Source organism: Pan paniscus, chromosome 18 (assembly GCF_029289425.2).
Source record: "Pan paniscus chromosome 18, NHGRI_mPanPan1-v2.0_pri, whole genome shotgun sequence".
Taxonomy (NCBI): Eukaryota; Metazoa; Chordata; class Mammalia; order Primates; family Hominidae; genus Pan; species Pan paniscus.
Window position 1 is genome coordinate 31,992,401 of NC_073267.2, and position 22,303 is coordinate 32,014,703.

At 46.5% G+C, this 22,303-nt stretch overlaps 1 protein-coding gene and 1 long non-coding RNA gene across 2 annotated transcripts; both read right to left on the minus strand.

The window, feature by feature from the left end:
* Nucleotides 1-2,667: 2,667 nt before the first annotated feature.
* LOC134729287 (uncharacterized) lies at nucleotides 2,668-9,485 on the minus strand. Its single transcript, XR_010110256.1, has 2 exons — nucleotides 7,063-9,485; nucleotides 2,668-5,818 (listed from the first exon to the last, which is right to left on the minus strand). It is a non-coding gene; the product is annotated as an uncharacterized LOC134729287 (long non-coding RNA).
* Nucleotides 9,486-11,869: 2,384 nt separating this feature from the next.
* LOC129394206 (nuclear pore complex-interacting protein family member B15-like) lies at nucleotides 11,870-21,177 on the minus strand. The gene is made up of 4 exons (XM_055099811.2): nucleotides 18,863-21,177; nucleotides 14,691-14,751; nucleotides 14,546-14,581; nucleotides 11,870-13,195 (listed from the first exon to the last, which is right to left on the minus strand). The coding sequence occupies exons 1-4, from the start codon at nucleotides 19,234-19,236 to the stop codon at nucleotides 12,413-12,415; spliced, it is 1,254 nt and encodes a 417-aa protein (XP_054955786.2). The 5' UTR covers nucleotides 19,237-21,177; the 3' UTR covers nucleotides 11,870-12,412.
* Nucleotides 21,178-22,303: the final 1,126 nt, after the last annotated feature.

The window sequence follows — 22,303 nt, forward strand, 5'->3', positions numbered from 1 at the left end:
CCACTGCACTCCAGCCTGGTGACAGAGTGAGACTCCGTCTCAAAAAAAAAAAAAAAAAAAAAAATGACATGAATATACTTCACACAACTGAACTGTACACTTCAACATGGTTAGATGGTTACTATCATCTTATAAGTATTTTACCACAGGTTAACATGTTTCACAACTTGAAAAGGAAGTAATTACCTTCAGCTCTCTGAGTTCTAGAATTTGTAACATTTCACCCCCTGCTCCTTCCTGATCTGCACTGGAGCATCTTCCTTCTGTCCCTGCTCTACTCAGAGTTCACTTTCCCTTCCCTCACATCAGCTTCATTGAGGCTGGTTTGAACTTAACGCAAAACATTCTCACTAATGACTGAATTCCCACCAAGATTTCCATATTATCACAGTATGCTTTTAATCTTCTAAGATATTAAATATTTGTTCTCATCATAGCGAAAATGCAATGCAAATCCCATCTCAGATGTGGGTCAGATACCTATGAATCTCCTGAGGTAGTCATTGAAATGACTTTTTTCTTGAGATGGAGTGTCACTCTCAACCATGCTGAAGTGCAGTGGCGCTACCTTGGCTCACGGCAACCTCCACCTCCCAGATTCAAGCGATTCTTGTGCCTTGGCCTCCCAAGTAGCTGGGATTACAGGTGCCTGCTACCATGCCTGCCTACTTTTTGTCTTTTCAGTAGAGATGGGGTTTCACCATGTTGGCCCATCTGGTCTTGAACTCCTGACCTCAAGTGATCCATCTGCCTCAGCCTCCCAAAGTGCTGGGATTACAGGCATGAGCCACCACACCTGGCCTGAAATAGTATCTTTCAAATTCTTTGTAGAATTTGTTTTTTCCTGATTTCTGCACATAGGATAAAAAAAAAAAGTCATGTACTAGGATTTTGAGAGAAGCAATGGGTAATCTAAAAAGATGAAAAGAGCAACCACGTCAATCCCACAACTACTGCTAGATTTCATAGGAAAGGTAGCTGGCCCAGTTTGGAGCTAGGAGAAATGTCAAACACATGAAGAAATGACAAGCAAAGAAATGCCATCACGCATGAATGCTTCATGGCACCCATGATGTCCCTGCTTAGGAGGTAATGGTATAGATGACTAGATGACAAGGACAAAGATGAGAGGTGCAAAGTTGTCCAAGTCCAACAGCTCAACTGAACTTTCCTAAATGGAATTGTTAAAAAGTGGTAAATTTAACAACTTCCCCTGGCTCACGTGGTGGCTCACGCTTGTAATCCCAGCACTTTGGGAGGCTGAGGCGGGTGGATCATTTGAGGTCGGGTTTTGAGACTAGCCTGGCCAACATGGTAAAACCCCGACTCTACTAAAAATACAAAAATTAGCTGGGCATGGTGGTGGGCACCTGTAATCCCAGCTACTTGAGAGGCTGAGGCAGGGGAATCGCTTGAAGCCAGGAGGTGGAGGTTGCAGTGAGCCGAGATCACACCATTATACTCCAGCCTGGGCAACAGAGGGAGACTCGTCTCGGGGGTGAGAAAAGAAAAAAAAAAAAAAAAAAAAAAGCTTCCTCCAATTTATATCGAAAATTCTCTGTTCAGGACTAAGTGGCATAGAGAATGTTAAATGTGCCTAGATATCTTCATAACTCATATATTTTCTGTTTTCTACATATCTTGAAAGGCAGTGCCAAATGACGTGTAATTATCTAGGTGGTGAAACTGAAACATACTTCCTCTTCCCTTGAATATAAAAAAGCATTGTGGTATTAGTACTTTTATCTTGGATCATTGTTCAGAAGGAGGTTCAGCCCCCAGACAACCACATTTTTACTGTCATGAATGGCAAGACAAAATGTAGAGCTCAACTTACCCAAAGGAAAAAAGGCTCAAAAGACAAATTATGGCACAACTTAGCAGCCAAATTCTTACCAAGTACAGACTTTTGACATACTGATCTCTCTCCGGTTGCAAGTGGGAACGTGCACTTTGAATGATGTCATTCAAAATTACCCTGCCCAGACACACTTTTCATCGATTCTCTTGGAGGGCAGTTCTAAGAGATTCTCTGGGGCTTTCTCTGCATCATGAGACGCAGTGCAGTTCTGCCCTTCACCTTCCGGCAGTTTGTCACCTCGTCCCTATGACCTCAGAGGAACTTTGTCTCAGGCCAATTGTTTGTTCCTTGGCCTCTTTCATTTCCCCTAAAAATCATTTGCTGCCCCTCTAAATGGCCTACATCTCCATCTATCTCCCTCTCCCCTCAGAAGAGGGTGCTCTTTAAGCATCAACCATCCGGCCCTTCTAGCAGTCTCATTTTTCAGCTGGTTCCCATGTTTATGCCTGTTCTAGGTTTTTCTTTTCCTGTTAAGCTGTCTGTTGTCAGCTCATTTCTGCAGTGAATCTTCAGAGAGGAGATTGGAAGCTTTCCTTCCACCCATACGATAGAACTATAAAGCAGAAGAGTTTAGAAAGAATTTCCTATTTAAGTGATGAAACCTCATACTCCATTTGTGATAAATAGCACAAAGGTTAAAAAAACTTATTTTTGACCAAAAGCTCTGTTGACATTCTATTAAACAAACACCGACCTATTTAATTTTCATAATGTAAATGGCAGACATTTTCATAATTCTTATGCTAATAAATCATTTCCCTGATTGTTTGGGTAAAACCACATATTCATAATGAAGTCCAGAAATGTGAATTGTTTTATATAATTTATTCTTATTTGTGATTACAAGTATACCTCTACAGAAAGTTAGTATACTCACACAAAGGTAATTTGTGCAGAAGAGAATGGTAAATGTGTAAGGTCTCAGAAACCCAATAACGATAATTATCAAATTATCCAATTTTTGTGGAGATGGGGTTTTGCCATGTTGGCCAGGGTGGTCTCGAACTCCTCCACAAAAGTCAGTCTCACGATGACGATAGACAGCCAGAGTGTTGATAACCTGGAATAATAATAATTGAAATAATGAAAAGGTCAATGACACCGACAATATTTCACTCAGAAAGAATCATCCTTAGAAACCGTCAACCTCCTCCAAAAGGTAACCACATCCCTCAGATATCACCGTGGGATTCCACTGCTACAAAAAAGAACAGAAGTTACAAGTCTCATGTTTTTCAGATGGCTGGTAGTGTTTTTAGGCATCGCAAATGTGGGGTGCTGTCTTTCTTGGTATAAAGCAGGGATATCCAATCTTTTGACTTCCCTGCCTATATTAAAAGAAGCAAAGTTGTCTTGAGCCACACATAACATACACTAACACTAACAATAGCTGATGATCTAAAAAAAAAATTCTTTTTTTTTTTTTTTTTGGAGACAGAGTTCCGCTCCACTCAGTCGCCCAGGCTGGAGTGCAGTGGTGCAATCTCGGCTCACTGCAACCTCCAGCTCCTGGGCTCAAGCCATTCTCCTCCCTCAGCCTCCCGAGTAGCTGAGATTACAGGTCTCTGCCACCATGCCCGACTAATTTTTGTATTTTTAGTAGAGATGAGGTTTCACCATGTTGGCCAGTCTGGCCTTGAACTCCTGACAGGCGATCTGCCTGCCTCGGCCTCCCAAAGTGCTGGGATTACAGGTGTGAGCCACCGTGCCCAGCCATTTGTTTTTGTTTTTGTTTTGGTGTTTTGTTTTTGAGATGGGGTCTCACTCTGTCACCCAGGCTGGAGTGCAGTGGCGTGCTCTCGGCTCACTGCAACCTCTGCCTCTCAGGTTCAAGTGATTCTCCTGCCTCAGCCTCCTGAGTAGCTGGGAGTACAGGTGCCTGACAATGCACTCAGCAAATTTTTGTATTTTTTGTGGAGATGGGGTTTTGCCATGTTGGCCAGGGTGGTCTCGAACTCCTGACCTCAGGTAATCTGCCCGCCTCAGCCTCCCAAAGTGCTGGGATTACAGGCATGAGCCACTGTACCTGGCCAAAATCTCCTAATGTTTTAAGAAAGTTTACAAATTTGTGTTGAACTGCATTCAAAACTGTCCTGGGCCACATGCAGCCCGTCACTCATGGCTAAGACAAGCTAAGTATAAAGTAATTATCTTTTCTTTTTGTTTGGAGACAAAGTCTTGCTCTGTCACCCAGGCTAGATTGCAGTGGCATGATCTCAGCTCACTGCAACCTCCGCCTCCCGGGTTCAAGCGATTCTCCTGCCTCAGCTACTGAGTAACTGGGATTACAGGCGCCTGCCACCGCACTCGGCTAATTTTTGTATTTTTAGTACAAACAGGGTTTCACCATCTTGGCCAGGCTGGTCTCCAACTCCTGACCTCATGATCCACCTGCCTCGGCCTCCCAAAGTGCTGGGAATACAGGTGTGAGCCACTGCACCTGGCCAGTAGTTATCTTTTCTTTAAAGTTATTTACTTGTTTTTTAAATTGATGTATAACATTGGATGCATTTGTTATATATCACATGGTAAAAGAATCCCTCTAAATAATACTTCTCTCTTGGATTATATGAATCTTTGTCATTTAAAGCTCAGCATAAGTAAAAAAAAAAAAAAAATACAATGAAGAGATTACTTCATTCACAAATAAGTATCAAATTTTAGTGCTTAAAAATTAACAAGGTGGGCCGGGCGTGGTGGCTCACGCCTGCAATCCCAGCACTTTGGGAAGCCGAGGTGGGTGGACCACGAGATCAGGAGATTGAGACCATCCTAGCTAACACGGTGAAACCCATCTCTACTAAAATTACAAAAAATTAGCAGGGCATGGTGGCACGCGCCTATAGTTCCAGCTACTTGGGAGGCTGAGGCAGAAGAATCACTTGAACCTGGGAGGCAGAGGTTGCAGTGAGCCGAGATCACACCACTGCACTTCAGCCTGGGTGACAGAGCGAGACTGTCTCAAAAAAAAATTACCAAGGCGGAGATCATGAAAATGGCATGAATAGTGTGGGATTTCTCTAAGATTGTTGATATTAATTCCATTAGACTCTTATGTGAGTGAAGATGAAGACTTCCCCTGAGTAAGTTCAGACAGCTTGTGATAACATTTCTACATCGATTCCTCAGGATTTAACTATATATTCTTGAAAACATCTCAATTTTAAATGTTTCTTTCAAGATGGTGAATTAAACAGAGATAGCCCTTCATCAGGTTGAACTGAGCATATGCTGAGTCTGAAATGGAAATGATGGAGTTAGAGAACCATACAACAATGGTAATGATTTCAGAAACATGGTGTTGAGCAGAACAAAGCAGACACAAAAGAGTACCTATGGCATGGCATGCATCTGTAGACGCGAAATTCCAGAATAAGCAAGCTAACCTATGATAAGAAAGAGACTGGCTGGGAAGAGTGAGAGTTCACTTTCTGGGGTGACATAATAGTGTAGATCTTGGCTGGGCACGGTGGTTCACGCCTGTAATCCCAACGCTTTGGGAGGCTGAGGCGGGCGGATCACCTGAGGTCGGGAGTTCAAAACCAGCCTGACCAACATGGAGAAACCCTATCTCTACTAAAAATACAAAATTAGCTGGGAGTGGTGGCACATGTCTGTAATCCCAGCCACTCGGGAGGCTGAGGCAGGAGAATCGCTCGAACCTGGGAAGCAGAGGTTGCGGTGAGCTGATATTGCCCCATTGCACTCCAGCCTGGGCAACAAGGGAGGAACTGTCTCAAAAAAATAAATGAATAAATAAAATAATGTAGATCTTGAAAGGGGGTTGGTTTATGCTGGTGTATGTACTTTCCAAAGTTAGTAAACTTACACTTAAGGTTACATATTTTGGCCAGGCGTGGTGGTTCACGCCTGTAATCCCAGCACTGGGAGGCCGAGGCAGGCAGATCACGAGGTCAAGAGATGGAGACCATCCTGGCGAACATGGTGAAACCCCGTCTCTACTAAAAATACAAAAATTAGCCAGGCGTGGTGGTCTACTAAAAATACAAAAATTAGCCAGGCGTTGTAATCTGAGCTACTCAGGAGGCTGAGGCAGGACAATTGCTTGAACCCCGGAAGCGGAGGTTGCAGTGAGCCGAGATCTTGCCACTGCACTCCAGCCTGGGCGACAGAGTGAGACTCTGTCTAAAAAAAAAAAAAAAAAAGTCATCAAACCAGATGACACAAATCAAATGACATTTCACTTTGTTTTGGTCCATCTTGTTTGTTAGAGACAAGAGTGCAGCGGGGCCATCTCGGCTCACTGCAACGTCCAGCTCCTGGGCCCAAGCGATCCTCCCACCTCAGCCTCTCCAGTAACTGGGATAACAGGTACGCACCACCAGGCCCAACTAATCTTTTTTGGAATTTTTTGTAGAGATGGGGTTTCGCTATGATGCCCTGGCTACTCTTCAACTCCTGGACTCGAGTGATCTGCCCACCTCGGCCCCCTAAAGTGCTGGGATTACAGGCCTGAGCTGTGTAATTTCATGCCGCGTGACACAGCCCAGTAAAAAGGAAGAAACCCCGCGGGTCCAGCGTCTACTCACAGGGGTGGGATGATGGCTGATAAATCCCAGCAGGAGCCAAAAGAGGAGCCACCACCGCAGCCGCATGTCCTGGTCCTTTCAGGGCGCCCTGAGGCGGCCAGGACAGAGGTGGAGGTGGCTTAGGGCAGGGGGGAGGGAAGGGGACGGGGACCGGGCCGGATCTGAGTTGGGGAGGGGGAGGGGAGGGGGAGGGGAAGGGGAGGGGAAGGGGGGAAGTAAGGGAAGGGAAAGGAGGAGAAGGGGGCTGTTGGGCACCTGGAGGAGGTGGAGGAGGAGGACGAGGAGAAGAAGAAAGGGGTCTGGGAAAGGATCCGGTTCAAATTAAGTTCTCAAGCGCTGGTGGAAGGTTTAGCTACAGGTCACGGAGAAGATCAGGGAAGCAACAGGACACGCGGGGCAAGGGAGCGTGAGGCTTAGGAGCAATTAGAGGGAGACAAAAAGGTTCTGCTATCCACCAAACCTTCTTCGGTCTGGGCCCTCCCTTGGCAACCCTGGGGCTTTATACTCCCTCTCCACCAATCCCTGATGACCCCGGTGGTGCCTCACAATGGACAACGCCAAGTAGCGCCCGCATCATTCCAATGACCCCTCCCCCATCTCAGTCTCCCACACTCCTCGCAAGGACAGGTCCTCTCTGGAACCTTCACAAACCTGATTTCTGGTCCTCCCCAACCAGCTCCCTGTCCCTGCTTCTGGGCGCTCCTTCCTTCCTGAGCTCCCAGGGTTCCTCAAGGTCACTTTTGGCGACAAAACATAAAAAACAAATGATGGCAGGATGGCAGGAAGAACCTCATACCCAAGCAGGGTGCCAGGTTTTACAGCCTCCGCTCAGCCATTCATATCCTAAGCAACAAAACATCAGCAGGATGCGGAAGGTCCCGATAGTAAACCATCTCCATCACATCCATGTAGCCATCCATCCATCAACCTGTATCTCAGGAACAAATGTAGATACATTCATTTTAAGCATGCATGGTACATTTACAAAAATTAACCTGACTTATTTTGTTCCAGCAAATCTCAATATATTTGAGAGCAATCAAATCACACAGCATGTTTCTGATCCTATAACTGTGCTAGAAGTCAATGATTAAAAGCTAATTCAAAATTATTATTTGCTTGGAAATTCAAAGTGCCCTTATAAGACATAAACATAAGAAAGAATCCAAAATGAAACAAGATTGCCTTTCAACTCAATGATAAGATCATAACATGGCAATAAAATGTCTCCCTCTGGCCTGGGAATTCCTCTTTGTGCCACAAGGTTGTGTGATCGCAAATCACCCCTAACCCACCTAGACATTTTAACATCCGAAACCGAGTGATGATGTCCGTATCTATATCATCTTACTGCCTGTGTGTGTGGACTTTAAATTCTGAACCCAAATGAGGGGGAGAAAACCAAGTTGACTTTCATGATTGACCTCTCAGGGATGTCCAAGGAATCTGTGCATTTCAAGAAACAAAGTTCATCAGCTTCTCTCCTAAGGTATTTGCCCACAATACCCAGAGGGCTTGGCAGCATCATGTGTGATGGGTGGGGAGCTCCAAGCAGGTGGGCAGGACCCAGGGGCCTGGTGACCAGGACAGACCCCCACTGTCCATCGCCTTTCCTGGCCCTGTCCTCTGCTAAACTTCCCACAGGCCTTCTGCCCGATCACACAGAGTATGCCCAAACTCTCTCAGGCCTCTGGCAGCTGAAAACCACTGCTTTAAATCCCTTTACCATTTACTATGACATAAGGTTATTGTAAACAGGAAATATTCTATTGATGCTACAAATGGAAAGCCAATGCCTTTACCATAAATAGAAAAACAACCCTAAGAAGCAAGCAAAACAAAAACAAAACAGGGGCTGGGTGTGGTGGCTCACGCCTGTAATCCCAGCACTTTGGGAGGCCGAGGTGGGCGGATCACAAGGTCAGGAGTTCCAGACCAGCCTGGCCAATATGGTGAAACCCTGTCTCTAATAAAACACAAAAATTAGCCAGGTGTGGTGGTGGGCACCTGTAGTCCCACCTACTTGGGAGGCTGAGGCAGGAGAATAGTTTGAACCCGGGAGGCAGAGTCTGCAGTGAGCCGAGATTGCACCACTGCACTCCAGCCTAGGCGACAGAGCGAGACTCTGTCTCAAAAACAGCAACAACTACAAACAAACAAAAAACAGGGTTAACAAAAGTATGGAATTCAATTCTTTTTATACGCTGCAGCTATGTTCTGGCCCTAGATTTGGCTGGGCATGGTGGCTCACGCCTGTAATCCCAGCACTTTGGGAGGCTGAGGCAGGCGGATCACGAGGTTAGGAGTTCGAGATCATCCTGGCCAACATGGTGAAACCCCGTCTCTACTAAAAATACAAAAATTAGCTGTGTGTGGTGGCAGGTGCCTGTAATTCCAGCTACTCAGGAAGCTGAGGCAAGAGAATTGCTTGAACCCGGGAGGCAGAGGTTGCAATGAGCCGAGATCACACCACTGCACTCCAACCTGGGTGACAGAGCAAAACTCCTTCTGAAAAAAAAAAAAAAAAAAAAAAGAAATGTTAAGTAACTTGTCTGAGGCCACATAGTTACCAAGACGTGGGAGCTGGGACTTGAACCCAGGCAGTCTGGCTGGATTCATGCCTGCAGCCTCTGCACTCCTGCTACTTACTTTGTGAGAAGCGCCTGTTCTGTGGAAGGTTGTGGGCTGAGATCTTTCCATGAGCTCCACTCATTTACCCCCAAGGCAGTTCTTAAAGACGGGCATGACGGTTATGCCCATTTTACAGATGGGGCCCTGAGGCTCAAAAGGGCATGCCACTCACCCATTTCCACAAAGCTATAGTCAGTTAGCAGAGGGCAGAATTCGGCCACCTCTCCCCTAGCTCGAAGGCTGTGATTGACACAGAGGTTTTTTTGTTGTCGTTGCTGTTGTTTGTTCCTTTTTCTTATTTTTGAGACAGGGTCTTGCTCTGTCATCCCAGCTGGAGTGCAGTGGTGCGATGTCAGCTCACTGCAAACTCTGCCTCCAAGATGCAAATGATTCTCGTGCCTCAGCCTCCCAAGGAGCTGGAATTACAGGTGTGCACTACCACGCCCAGCTGTTTTCTGTAGAGATGGGGTTAGTAGAGATTTGTTTTATGGAGACGGGGTTTCACCATGGTCTCTACTAAACCCTGTCTCTACTAAAAATACAAAAATTACCCAGGCGTGGTGGCACATGCCTGTAGTCCCAGCTACTCAAGAGGCTGAGGCAGGAGAATCACTTGAACCTGGGAGGTGGAGGTTGCAGTGACCCAAAATCATGCACTCTAGCCTGGGGTCTCGCTTTTGCCCAGGTTAGAGTGCAGTGGCACAATCATAGTGGCTCACTGCAGCCTCAAACTCCTGGGCTGAAGGGAATCCTCCCACCTCAGCCTCCCAAGTAGCTAGGACTATAGGCATGTGCCATCATGGCGAGTTAATTTTTTGTGTGTTTTTATTCTCTCGAGACAGAGTCTTGCTCTGTTGCTCAGGCTGGACTGCAACGGCATGATCTTGGCTCACCGCAACCTCCACCTCCTGGGTTCAAGCAATTCTCCTACCTCAGCCTCCCGAGTAGCTGGGATTACAGGTGCGTGCCACCATGCCTGGCTAATTTTGTATGTTTAGTAGAGACAGGGTTTCGCCATGTTGGTCAGGCTGCTCTCGAACTCCTGACCTCGTGATCCACCTGCCTCGGCCTCTCGAAGTGTTGGGATTACAGGCATGAGCCACTGAGCCTGGCCTGGTGAGCTAATTTTTAAATTTGTTATAGAGACAAGAGTCGCTCTTATGTTGCCCAGGCTGGTCTCGACCCCCTGGCCTCAAGTGATCCTCCCACCTCAGCCTCCCAAAGTGCTGGGATTACAGATGGGTGTCAGCGCACCTGGCCTCTGAGGAGGATTTCATTATAAACCTGCCCTGAAGGGAGGGAATCCAATTTTACGAGAGGGTGTAGCCTGGTGAGGCCTGGATGACCTCCGGAGGCAGGGGCTTGTGCCTGGGCTGAGGCCTAAGGGTCAATGGGCAGACATGAAGTTGCCCCAGGCAGAGGGTACAGTGTGGGCAAAGTCAGGAAGTGGCAGGGCTTGGATCACTCCAGGAAGAGAGAGGAGTCATGTGTCACAGAAGCTCGAGACCCAGAGAGTGAGGCAGGCAGGCAGGCAGGCAGGGACCAAGCTTGGGCACAGCCAGGAAGGCAGGACAGGTCATGGTGGGGCCAATGGAATCATTACCCAAGTCGGGGATTTTCAGGGAAACAGCTTAGATAAGGCCAGGCATACAGTAGCTCCCACCTGTAATCCCAGCATTTGGGGAGGCTGAGGTAGGAGGACTGCTTGAGCCTGGGAGTTCGAGACCAGCCTAGGCAACATAGTGAGACCCCCATATCCACAAAAAATTTAAAAAAGGAGTTTGTGTTCCTGTAGTAGCATACTTGGGAGGTTGAGGTGGCAGCATCACTTGAGCCCGGGAGTTCAAGGCTAAAGTGAGCTGATTGAGCCATTGCACTCCAGCCTGAGCAACAGAGAGATACGCTGTCTCAAAGGAAATACAAATTAAAAAACCAGCCGGGCATGCTGGCGTGTGCCTGTAGTCTCAGCTACTTGGGACACTGAAGTAGGAGGATCGCTTGAGCCCAGGAGTTCAAGGCTGCCGTGAGCTATGACTGTGCCTCTGCAGTCCAGCCTGGGCGACAGAGAAAGACCCTGTCTCTTAAAAAAAAAACAAAAAAAACTTAGATAAGAGGATGCTGTGCCTCCCTGGGGGTCTTCAGTCACCCATGGTCCTGGCAAGAGAGGAGGGCCAGGAGAGAGCTTCACCCACCTGCTGTCCTGCCCATGTGACATCCGCAGGTGCTGCCATGGCCACGACTGTTGTTACACTCGAGCTGAGGAGGCCGGCTGCAGCCCCAAGACAGAGCGCTACTCCTGGCAGTGCGTCGATCAGAGCGTCCTGTGCGGTGAGTCCCCAGCACCACTATGCCACCCACCCCGAGTATCCCCTGGGCATCCTGGCATAGCCAGATGACTTCCGTGCCCCTGTTGCAATAACCACTGCTTCCAACTCTCTATAGAACACCCCTTGGGTATATCTAATGTAAGTGATATTTATTTTATTTATTTTTTGAGTCAGAGTCTCGCTCTGTCACCCAGGCTAGAGTGTGCTGATGTGATCTTGGCTCACTACAACCTCTGCCTCCTGGGTTCAAGCGATTCTCATGCCTCAGCCTCCCAAGTGGCTGGGACTACAGGCATGCACCATCACGCCCAGCTAATTTTTGTATGTTTTTCAGTAGAGGTGGGGTTTCACCAAGTTGCCCGGGCTGGTCTCAAACTCCCCACCTCAAGTGCTCTGCCCGCCTTGGCCTCCCAAAGTGCTGGGATTACAGGCATGAGTCGTGGTGTCTGGCCCTAATGTGAGTGATCTTTAACAATGAGGACTTGAAAAAGAAAACCCTGAAGAAACCTAATTCTTTGATGTCTGGATGACAAGGAAGAAGATAGAAATGGCATCAGATAATAAACAGTGTAAATGTTTATCAGAAAGAGGCTGGTGGTCGGGACAAGTAGGAGGATCGCTTGAGTCCAGGAGTGCATCTCTACAAAAAAGTTAAAGGATTTTTTAACATTGGCCAGGTGTGGTGGCACGCATCTGTGATCCCAGCTACTTGGGAGGCTGAGGCAGGAGGATTGCTTGAAGCCCAGGAGGTTGAGGCTGCAGTGAGTTGTGATCGAGCCACTGTACTCCTGCCTGGGTGACAGAGCAAAACCCAGTCTCAAAAAAAAAAAAAAATAATAATAATAATAATAATAATATTTTACATAACCAACCACTTCTAAAGATTAAAAAAAAACCCCACAATTAATTAAGAACCTCAGGTCCCTCAGGCAATCATACCAGATACTGAAACAAAGCAATAACATAAGGACTGCAGTATTTATTTTATTTTTATATTATTTATTTATTCTTTGTTAGTTTGTTTTTGGAGTGTGGGTTTTGTTTTATTTTTTGATTTTTTTCTTTTTTTCGACCCACGGATTTATTCTTATTGCCCAGGCTTGAGTGCAATGGCGTGTTCTCAGCTTACTCAACCTCCGCCTCTTGGGTTTGGGTAATTGTGTCTCGGCCTCCCTCTGCCTCTTGGGCTTGGGCGATTGTTCCACCTCATCCGCCCTCTGCCTCTTGGGTTTTGGTGATTGTTCCACCTCATCCACCCTCCACCTCTTGGGTTTCGGTGGTTTTTCCGCCTCAGCCTCCTGAGTAGCTAAGGGAGGAGTCTTCAGATTATCATCCACTGAGGGTGGAAGAGGAGAGGGTGGAAGAGGAGCAAGGAGACACTCCTTCAGATTATCATCCACTGAGGGTGGAAGAGGAGAGGGTGGAAGAGGAGCAAGGAGACACTCCTTCAGATTATCATCCACTGAGGGTGGAAGAGGAGATGGTGGAAGAGGAGCAAGGAGACACTCCTTCAGATTATCATCCACTGAGGGTGGAAGAGGAGAGGGTGGAAGAGGGATAAGGAGACACTCGTTCAGATTATCATCCACTGAGGGTGGAAGAGGAGCAAGAGGACACTCCTTGATATTATCATCCACTGAGGGTGGCAGGGGACGAAGGAGACATTCGGGAGGTGTCTTGAGGCTCAGGGAGTTATCCGTTATAGAACGTTGTTGAGTTGGAGGAGGTGGTTGGCGGCCCATCCTGTTTTTTAAAGTTTCAGCTGTGAGGTAGGGCCAGTAGGGCAATCCTGAAGAATGACGATGCTCCGCTGCCGCCATTCTGACCTGTAGGGCCGAAGGAGGGAATGTTTTCACACATATTCATTTGATGGACAAAATTACTGCCACCAACACGGTCTGCACCTTCTGTTGCTGGTGATAGATTTTTGCACCTTTCCATCCTCCAGGTTTCAAAATAGCAGTATCACTGTCATAATATCACCCTTCCACTGAGTACTGCTGACAGCTGGGGGGTAAAGAAAAGTCATTGGGACACACTGTTGTCTCCACATGCCACTGTGTCTGTCTGCAAATGTAGGCAGGCTGGGGTCCTGCCCCAGGGAAGACAGAGTCATAACAGAGCAATAAAGAAGCATGTTTGAGACACAGGAGTGTCTATGTCTATCCTCATTCCTCCCTCACAGCCATCACCAGAGCACGTTTCTTGCACCAGGTCAACAGACAGTAAGAGAGGCATGAAAAGCCCATTGTCCACACATGTTGCAGCTTCTTTTTGGAGAATGTTTTCCAGGCCTTTTATGTTCTGTCTCTGATTCTCAGAACTCTGCAAGGTCAGTGTGACCACCCTGCTCCAAATCTAAGAAAACAGAGGTTTCCAGAGGAAGGAGAAATTGTGCCCAGGGTCACACAGCTTGCAAGAGGCAGAGTGGAAGTTGATTCCAGCTCTGCCTGCAGGACCCTCTCATTTCCCCTCTGTTTCCCTTCTTGACAAAGGATCTTCTTCACTCTGGAGGTGCCACCCATGAGAACAAAGAGCTCTGGAGAGATGTGGATTCCTGAAGAGCTGCAGGGGAACTGGGAGAGGGTTTTCTGACAGAACAATCTTACCTCAAGAAGTCAGTTAGGCATGGCTGTAATATTTCTTTTCACTCCCAGGTAATACCAAATTGTAAGTGCACTAGGACATAAAGAATACTTTTGTCCATGGAAAAATGAGGTGGGAATTCTAAACAATGCAAGTTTTAAAACTGTGTTTCACTTCAAGTGTACAAGTCCCATCACGTGTAATCATAGGACTCGGCAGCTTTTGAAGGTACAGAGGCCACACAAGAACCAGCTTAGCTGAGCATCATTTAAGGCCTTCATTTGGAATTGTCCCTGTGGGTAATAAGTTACATTCACTCTTCACTAATTTACAGTCAGGGCCCATTTGCTATTACAAATATGGAACCTCTGACACTTTGAATATTAGATCAGGGGCCCCACTGGGTGGGGATGAAGGTGTTTTTGCACAACACGGTTACCAACAGGGATGGGACTGTGATGCTTGTAGGCAGCCTTTCTCTCTGCCATCTCCCTCTGCAGGGCTTGAGCACAGAGCTGTAGGGAGAAAAATGTATCCATGTCCTGACCTGGCAGACTATGTTCAAAAGCAAGGAAAACAAACAAACTTACCCGGTTGCAAAGAGGCTTTCTTGCAGAAGGGGGGATCTGAAAAAGCCAACACATGAGAAATTGAATGTTGAGAGAGTCTAAGAGCCGTGGCATCATCTGCATCAGCACTGAACTATCCTGCAACTGCGGGGAGGAAGCTCCTTACTTTGCATTTGTGGTAGTCCTCTGCCCGCCGCCGCAACTCTTGCACACGTTGAAACATTTTCCTATGGATTACAATCACTTTCATCAGATAAAGCACCACTTTCAGGATGATTTTAAATAATCTGCCATGTTTCTGTTATCCTCACAACTGTACCCTTCCACAATCTATCTCTACCTAGAAAACGTATTTCAGATGGCTATAAGAGTACAGTCTGAGCCGGTCGCGGTGGCTGATGCCTGTAGTCCCAGCACTCTGGGAGGGCGAGGCAGATGGATCACGAGGTCAGGAGATTGAGACCATCCTGGCTAATACGGTGAAACCCCGTCTCTACTAAAAATACAAAAGATTAGCCGGGCGTGGTGGCAGGCACCTGTAATCCCAGCTACTTGGGAGGCTGAGGCAGGGGAATCACTTGAACCTGGGAGGCGGAGGTTGCAGTGAGCCAAGATCACGTCATTGCACTCCAGCCTGGGTGACACAGCGAGACTCCATCTCAGAAAAACAAAAACAAAAACAAAAAAACTGTACGGTCTGATCCAAACTGTTGCTATATTGATTCCTCCTCTTGCTTACTGCCTGCTGACTTCTGAGATGATAGTTTCCTTCCCCATTCTCAGTATATCCCTAATTCATCCTTCATTGAGCATCTTTTATCATAAAGCTGTATTCTCTTTGTATTAATATCCTTACCGTGTTTCACAGGGCAGAAACAGCTGGGCTTATAAACAGGCATAGTCCTTTTGAAGGATGTGGTTGATCCTACAACAACACACTTTCCTAAGGATGACAACAACTCACCCCACCCCTAGAATGGCTGGTATGAACCGAGTTTCCACACAGTCTAGCTGGCAATGGGGTCAGGAGACGTTTTGCTGCTTCACATCTTTTGGTCACTGGTAAATATTAAGGTACTTTGTTTTCTGTTTTGTGAACTCTCTCTCTCTCTCTCTCTCTCTCTCTCTCTCGATATGTCTTCTGACCATTTGTTTCTATTTCTGCATTTACTGGGTCTAAACACTGTACAAAGGTTAAAAACAACACTCCAATGGGCGTTTCCCAAGAGGGTGGGGTTCAGTTTCTGAACTCACTTGTAGGTGTGTATTTCTTTCATATCCAATTTCCCATTTTCCTCTGCCTCTGATACCTGCCTCTCCTTTTCTGCATGCTCACATTCTTTCATGCTTAGTTTCCTCAGATTAGAAGGGAGAGAAATGCACACACATGATCCACCAGCCCGTGTGGGATTCCCTCTGCCCTTCTGGCATCTGAAGGCTGTGATTCAAAGATCCCCCCTGCAACCTTCCCACAAATGAACCAACTGATTCTCACAACCAAAGGGAGAATGGACACCTCCCATTGAGGGACAAAAAAAAGTCACACTCTGGCCTGCTGGCAAGTCACCTGTCATTTCCAGCTCATCTTCATACTTCCATAGTTAGTCCTATTCTTTAGTAAATATAAAGACTATTAAAAGCTTCTATGAGGTGCACTATGTGTGTCTCTGGGGTCAGTCTTGTGCTTGACACAGCGAAAGCTCATTTTAGTTCAGTGTGAAAAACCAGACCTCACCAATTCATCACAACTAACTCCATCGGAAGCAGAGGATTGCTCCTCATCTGACTCCTCCTGTGTGAGACCTGATTCTCAGTCAGAGGCTGATGCCGGAACTGAGACCATCAGCCATAGAGAGATCGTTCCAGAATATGGTGTCATTAACCCCGCAGTTCACTACTGCACTTTGCCATGATTCAGGACTGGAACTCTTGTCATCGACTTTAAAGATCCTGGTTGAGAGAAAAGGCAATCTGAATGCTGGGCGCATCTATTGAATTAGAAATGATCGGAATGGCTCCTAAGTCGGGTGTTATGTCCTGAAAATAGGTGACAATGGCAAACCATCCACCCTGGTGTTGACTGACTTTAACAAGGTTCAGTTCACAGAGATTGAGGGCAGAAAAAGGAAATGGCCTAAAAAGGGTAAGTTTGCTGTGTTGCCCTCACACCACTTGATTCATGGTCCTGATCCTAAGGATCTCACCTGATACTTGGTTTTATAGGAAGGATGTGTAAAATTCCCAGAACGCTAGGAAACAGGGACAAAAACACTTCAAAGAGAAAGTTCATGAACTTGTTTCTGACCACAGGGCATCCTTCAGCACACGCTGTCTGGAGTGGCCTCCAACAAGGAGTGTGTGGTGAGGTGCTGAGAATGCAATGGGAGCAGGGTCCTGTCCCCACGCTAAAGAAGCTCACAGTTTAATGCAAATGAGAAGCCAGTGAGGACATCACTACTCCTGCTGTGCACTTGGGAACTAGAAACACAAAACCTGACTCTGGAGGGAAGCTAAGGAAGCATTCTACTCTTGAGTTGTCATAAGTGCATCTGAAGCTTCTGATCTCCGATGAGAACAATGGGGGACACCAAACAGAATATAAAACTCATGATTGAATACATCAAATTGCTAACATGGCAGTAAACAGACATGAGGTGAAGATGGAGAAGAAGGAAACCCAGGACGAAAGTCAGCCTCGCATTTGGAACCCATTTCCCTGAGTTTCATTGCTGAATTCCAGAAGGAACTACTGAGATGCAAAGAAGCACAGCAGCTTTTGCACACATGCATGGGATTAGATGGAAAACAAGTGGATTGAGGGTCTGCCAATGAAAGCGACCCATACTGAAGTCCACTGGCTCTGGTTGAGACCCAGAAGAGTCATGCATCAGAATAAAGGTGGACAGAAAATACCCTGGCCTTTGTAGGGACTGAGCCTGCACTGACGACCTCAATTGCAGCCTGTATGGAGGACCCCTGACCATCCCCCAGAAGTAGACTCCCATCTCTTCTGCAGCAAGATAACATGCTACTAGGCCTCAATTCATTGCTAAATATTTTTTAACAAGTATCTCACATTTAACAGAAAAAGATCAGTCATATGGCAGCAAAATACAATGTAATATGACCAAAACATGAAAGACTGTGAAAATGAATCTGGAGGTGACCCAAGGATTGAATTCAACAATCCAGGCTGGGTGCGGTGGCTCACACTGGGAGGCTGAGGTAGGCAGATCACCTGAGGTCAGGAGTTCAAGACTAGCCTGGCCAACATGGTGAACCCCTGTCTCTACTAAAAATACAAAAATCTGGCCGGGCACGGTGGCTCACGCCTGTAATCCCAGCACATTGGGAGGCCGAGGTGTGCGGATCATGATGTCAGGAGTTCTAGACCAGCTTGGCCAATATGGTGAAACCCCGCCTCTACTAAAAATACAAAAATTATCCGGGCATGGTGGCATATGCCTGTAGTCCCAGCTACTCAAGAGGCTGAGGGATAAGAATCGCTTGAACCTGGGAGGTGGAGGTTGCAGTGAGCCAAGATCATGCCACTGCACTCTAGCCTGGGTGACAGAGTGAGACTCTGTCTCAAAAAAAAAAAAAAAAAAAAAAAAAAAAAAAAAAATTGGCCAAATGTGCTGGCACACACCTGTAATCCAAGCTACTCGGGAAGCTGAGGCAGAATTGCTTCAAACTGGGAGCAGAGGTTGCAGTGAGCCAAGATTGCACCATAGCACTCCAGCCTGGGCGACAGAGCGAGACTCTATCTCAAAATTTAAAAAAAAAAAAAAAAAGGCTGGCTGTGGTGGCTCACGCCTCTAATCCCAGCACTTTGGGAGGCTGAGGCAGGTGGATTACCTGAGGTCAGAAGTTCGAGACCAGCCTGGACAACATGGTGAAACCCCATCTCTAGTAAAAATACAAAAATTAGCTGGGCGTGGTGGTGGGCACGTGTAATCCCAGCTACTTGGGAGGCTGAGGCAGGAGAATTGCTTGAACCCAAAAGGCAGTGAGCTGAGATTGTGCCATTGCACTACAGCCTGGGCAACAACAGCAAAGCTCCATCTCAGGAAAAAAAAAAAAAAAAAAAAAGACAGAGAAAGGAAAACCAATGCCAGTACTAGCAACTCCTCTTCCCCCGAAAAAATGACAAACAAGAATGTAGGAAGGGAAAGGAATTATACAGCTTAAACTAATGAAGCAGAAAGGACAAACTCAATTTTGAACCCACTGAATTTGCCACAAATATTGTAGAAAATATTCTCAAGGACTTTACAGTTGTCTACTTTGATTGGCACATGGTTCATACAACAGTATTTGTGTCAAGGCACATCTTACTGTTTTCTGGCGGTCTTCCTCTTTCCATTGATTTTGTCATGATGGTTGATTTTCGTTGTCACCTTCCTCTTATGGATTTTCGCTCTAAATTTTCTTTCCACATGTCTCCATGGAGTAATGACGTCTTTCAGGCCAATTTTATTTCCTGGAAAGGAAGAAACTCTTTTCTTTGTGTGCATACAAATGGACCTCAGCCCTTGGTGAGAGTGAGGAGAAGAGAAGGTGAGAAACCTGAGGAAAAGAAGCTGTTCTTTCCCTTTCCAGGGCAAACTCATTTCCACACTATGGGGACTCCAAGAGAGCCATACCTTCCTGTCTACGTCGTTTGGACCTCCAGGCTCTCTGCTGTACATCCGTGGATCCATCATGTCCATTTCGAGACCAGAAGATAGTCTTCAGGAAATACACCTAGGAAATAATAATATAAGAATGACGGCTGGGCACGGTGGCTCATGCGTATAATCCCAGTACTTTGGGAGGCCAAGGCAGGTGGATCACGGGGTCAGGAGTTCAAGACCAGCCTGGCCAAGATGGTGAAACCCCGTCTCTACTAAAAATACAAAAATTAGCTGGGCATGGCAGCGGGCGCCTGTAATCCGAGCTACTCGGGAGGCTGAGGCAGAGAACCGTTTGAAGCTGGGAGGCGGAGGTTGCAGTGAGCCGAGATCACACCACTGCACTCCAGCCTGAGCGACAGAATGAGACTCTGTCACACACACACACACACACACACACACACAGAAGAATGACATGAGGCTGGCACGGTGGCTCACTCCTGTAATCCCAGCACTTTGGGAGGCCGAGGCAGGCGGATCACCTGAGGTCGGGAGTTTGAGACCAGCCTCACCAACATGGAGAAATGCTGTCTCTGCTAAAAATACAAAATTAGCCAGGCATGGTGGTGCATGCCTGTAATCCCAGCTAGTCAGGAGGCTGAGGCAGGAGAATCACGTGAACCCAGCAGGAAAAGGTTGTGGTGAGCTGAGATTGTGCCATTGCACTCCAACCTGGGCAACAAAATTGAAACTCTGTCTCAAAAAAAAAAAAAAAAACAGGCCAGGTGCGGTAGCTCACGCCTGTAATCCCAGCACTTTGGGAGGCCGAGGCGGGTGAATCACAAGGTCAAGAGATGGAGACCATCCTGGGCAACATGGTGAAACTCCATCTCTACTAAAAATACAAAAATTAGCTGAGCATGGTGATGCACGCCTGTAGTCCCAGCTACTCGGGAGGCTGAGGCAGGAGAACTGCTTGAACCCAGGAGGCAGAGGTTGCAGTGAGCCAAGATCCCACCACTGCACTCCAGCCTGGTGACAGAGTGAGACTCCGTCTCAAAAAAAAAAAAAAAAAAAAAATGACATGAATATACTTCACACAACTGAACTGTACACTTCAACATGGTTAGATGGTTACTATCATCTTATAAGTATTTTACCACAGGTTAACATGTTTCACAACTTGAAAAGGAAGTAATTACCTTCAGCTCTCTGAGTTCTAGAATTTGTAACATTTCACCCCCTGCTCCTTCCTGATCTGCACTGGAGCATCTTCCTTCTGTCCCTGCTCTACTCAGAGTTCACTTTCCCTTCCCTCACATCAGCTTCATTGAGGCTGGTTTGAACTTAACGCAAAACATTCTCACTAATGACTGAATTCCCACCAAGATTTCCATATTATCACAGTATGCTTTTAATCTTCTAAGATATTAAATATTTGTTCTCATCATAGCGAAAATGCAATGCAAATCCCATCTCAGATGTGGGTCAGATACCTATGAATCTCCTGAGGTAGTCATTGAAATGACTTTTTTCTTGAGATGGAGTGTCACTCTCAACCATGCTGAAGTGCAGTGGCGCTACCTTGGCTCACGGCAACCTCCACCTCCCAGATTCAAGCGATTCTTGTGCCTTGGCCTCCCAAGTAGCTGGGATTACAGGTGCCTGCTACCATGCCTGCCTACTTTTTGTCTTTTCAGTAGAGATGGGGTTTCACCATGTTGGCCCATCTGGTCTTGAACTCCTGACCTCAAGTGATCCATCTGCCTCAGCCTCCCAAAGTGCTGGGATTACAGGCATGAGCCACCACACCTGGCCTGAAATAGTATCTTTCAAATTCTTTGTAGAATTTGTTTTTTCCTGATTTCTGCACATAGGATAAAAAAAAAAAGTCATGTACTAGGATTTTGAGAGAAGCAATGGGTAATCTAAAAAGATGAAAAGAGCAACCACGTCAATCCCACAACTACTGCTAGATTTCATAGGAAAGGTAGCTGGCCCAGTTTGGAGCTAGGAGAAATGTCAAACACATGAAGAAATGACAAGCAAAGAAATGCCATCACGCATGAATGCTTCATGGCACCCATGATGTCCCTGCTTAGGAGGTAATGGTATAGATGACTAGATGACAAGGACAAAGATGAGAGGTGCAAAGTTGTCCAAGTCCAACAGCTCAACTGAACTTTCCTAAATGGAATTGTTAAAAAGTGGTAAATTTAACAACTTCCCCTGGCTCACGTGGTGGCTCACGCTTGTAATCCCAGCACTTTGGGAGGCTGAGGCGGGTGGATCATTTGAGGTCGGGTTTTGAGACTAGCCTGGCCAACATGGTAAAACCCCGACTCTACTAAAAATACAAAAATTAGCTGGGCATGGTGGTGGGCACCTGTAATCCCAGCTACTTGAGAGGCTGAGGCAGGGGAATCGCTTGAAGCCAGGAGGTGGAGGTTGCAGTGAGCCGAGATCACACCATTATACTCCAGCCTGGGCAACAGAGGGAGACTCGTCTCGGGGGTGAGAAAAGAAAAAAAAAAAAAAAAAAAAAAGCTTCCTCCAATTTATATCGAAAATTCTCTGTTCAGGACTAAGTGGCATAGAGAATGTTAAATGTGCCTAGATATCTTCATAACTCATATATTTTCTGTTTTCTACATATCTTGAAAGGCAGTGCCAAATGACGTGTAATTATCTAGGTGGTGAAACTGAAACATACTTCCTCTTCCCTTGAATATAAAAAAGCATTGTGGTATTAGTACTTTTATCTTGGATCATTGTTCAGAAGGAGGTTCAGCCCCCAGACAACCACATTTTTACTGTCATGAATGGCAAGACAAAATGTAGAGCTCAACTTACCCAAAGGAAAAAAGGCTCAAAAGACAAATTATGGCACAACTTAGCAGCCAAATTCTTACCAAGTACAGACTTTTGACATACTGATCTCTCTCCGGTTGCAAGTGGGAACGTGCACTTTGAATGATGTCATTCAAAATTACCCTGCCCAGACACACTTTTCATCGATTCTCTTGGAGGGCAGTTCTAAGAGATTCTCTGGGGCTTTCTCTGCATCATGAGACGCAGTGCAGTTCTGCCCTTCACCTTCCGGCAGTTTGTCACCTCGTCCCTATGACCTCAGAGGAACTTTGTCTCAGGCCAATTGTTTGTTCCT

Coding starts and splice junctions, on each gene's coding strand:
- LOC129394206 (XM_055099811.2), bottom strand. CDS start 19,236: ATGGACATGATGGATCCACGGATGTACAGCAGAGAGCCTGGAGGTCCA. Junction 14,582..14,690: donor AGGACTACCACAAATGCAAA/GTAAGGAGCTTC, acceptor TGGCTTTTTCAG/ATCCCCCCTTCTGCAAGAAA. Junction 13,196..14,545: donor GAAAGCCTCTTTGCAACCGG/GTAAGTTTGTTT, acceptor TCGGCCCTACAG/GTCAGAATGGCGGCAGCGGA.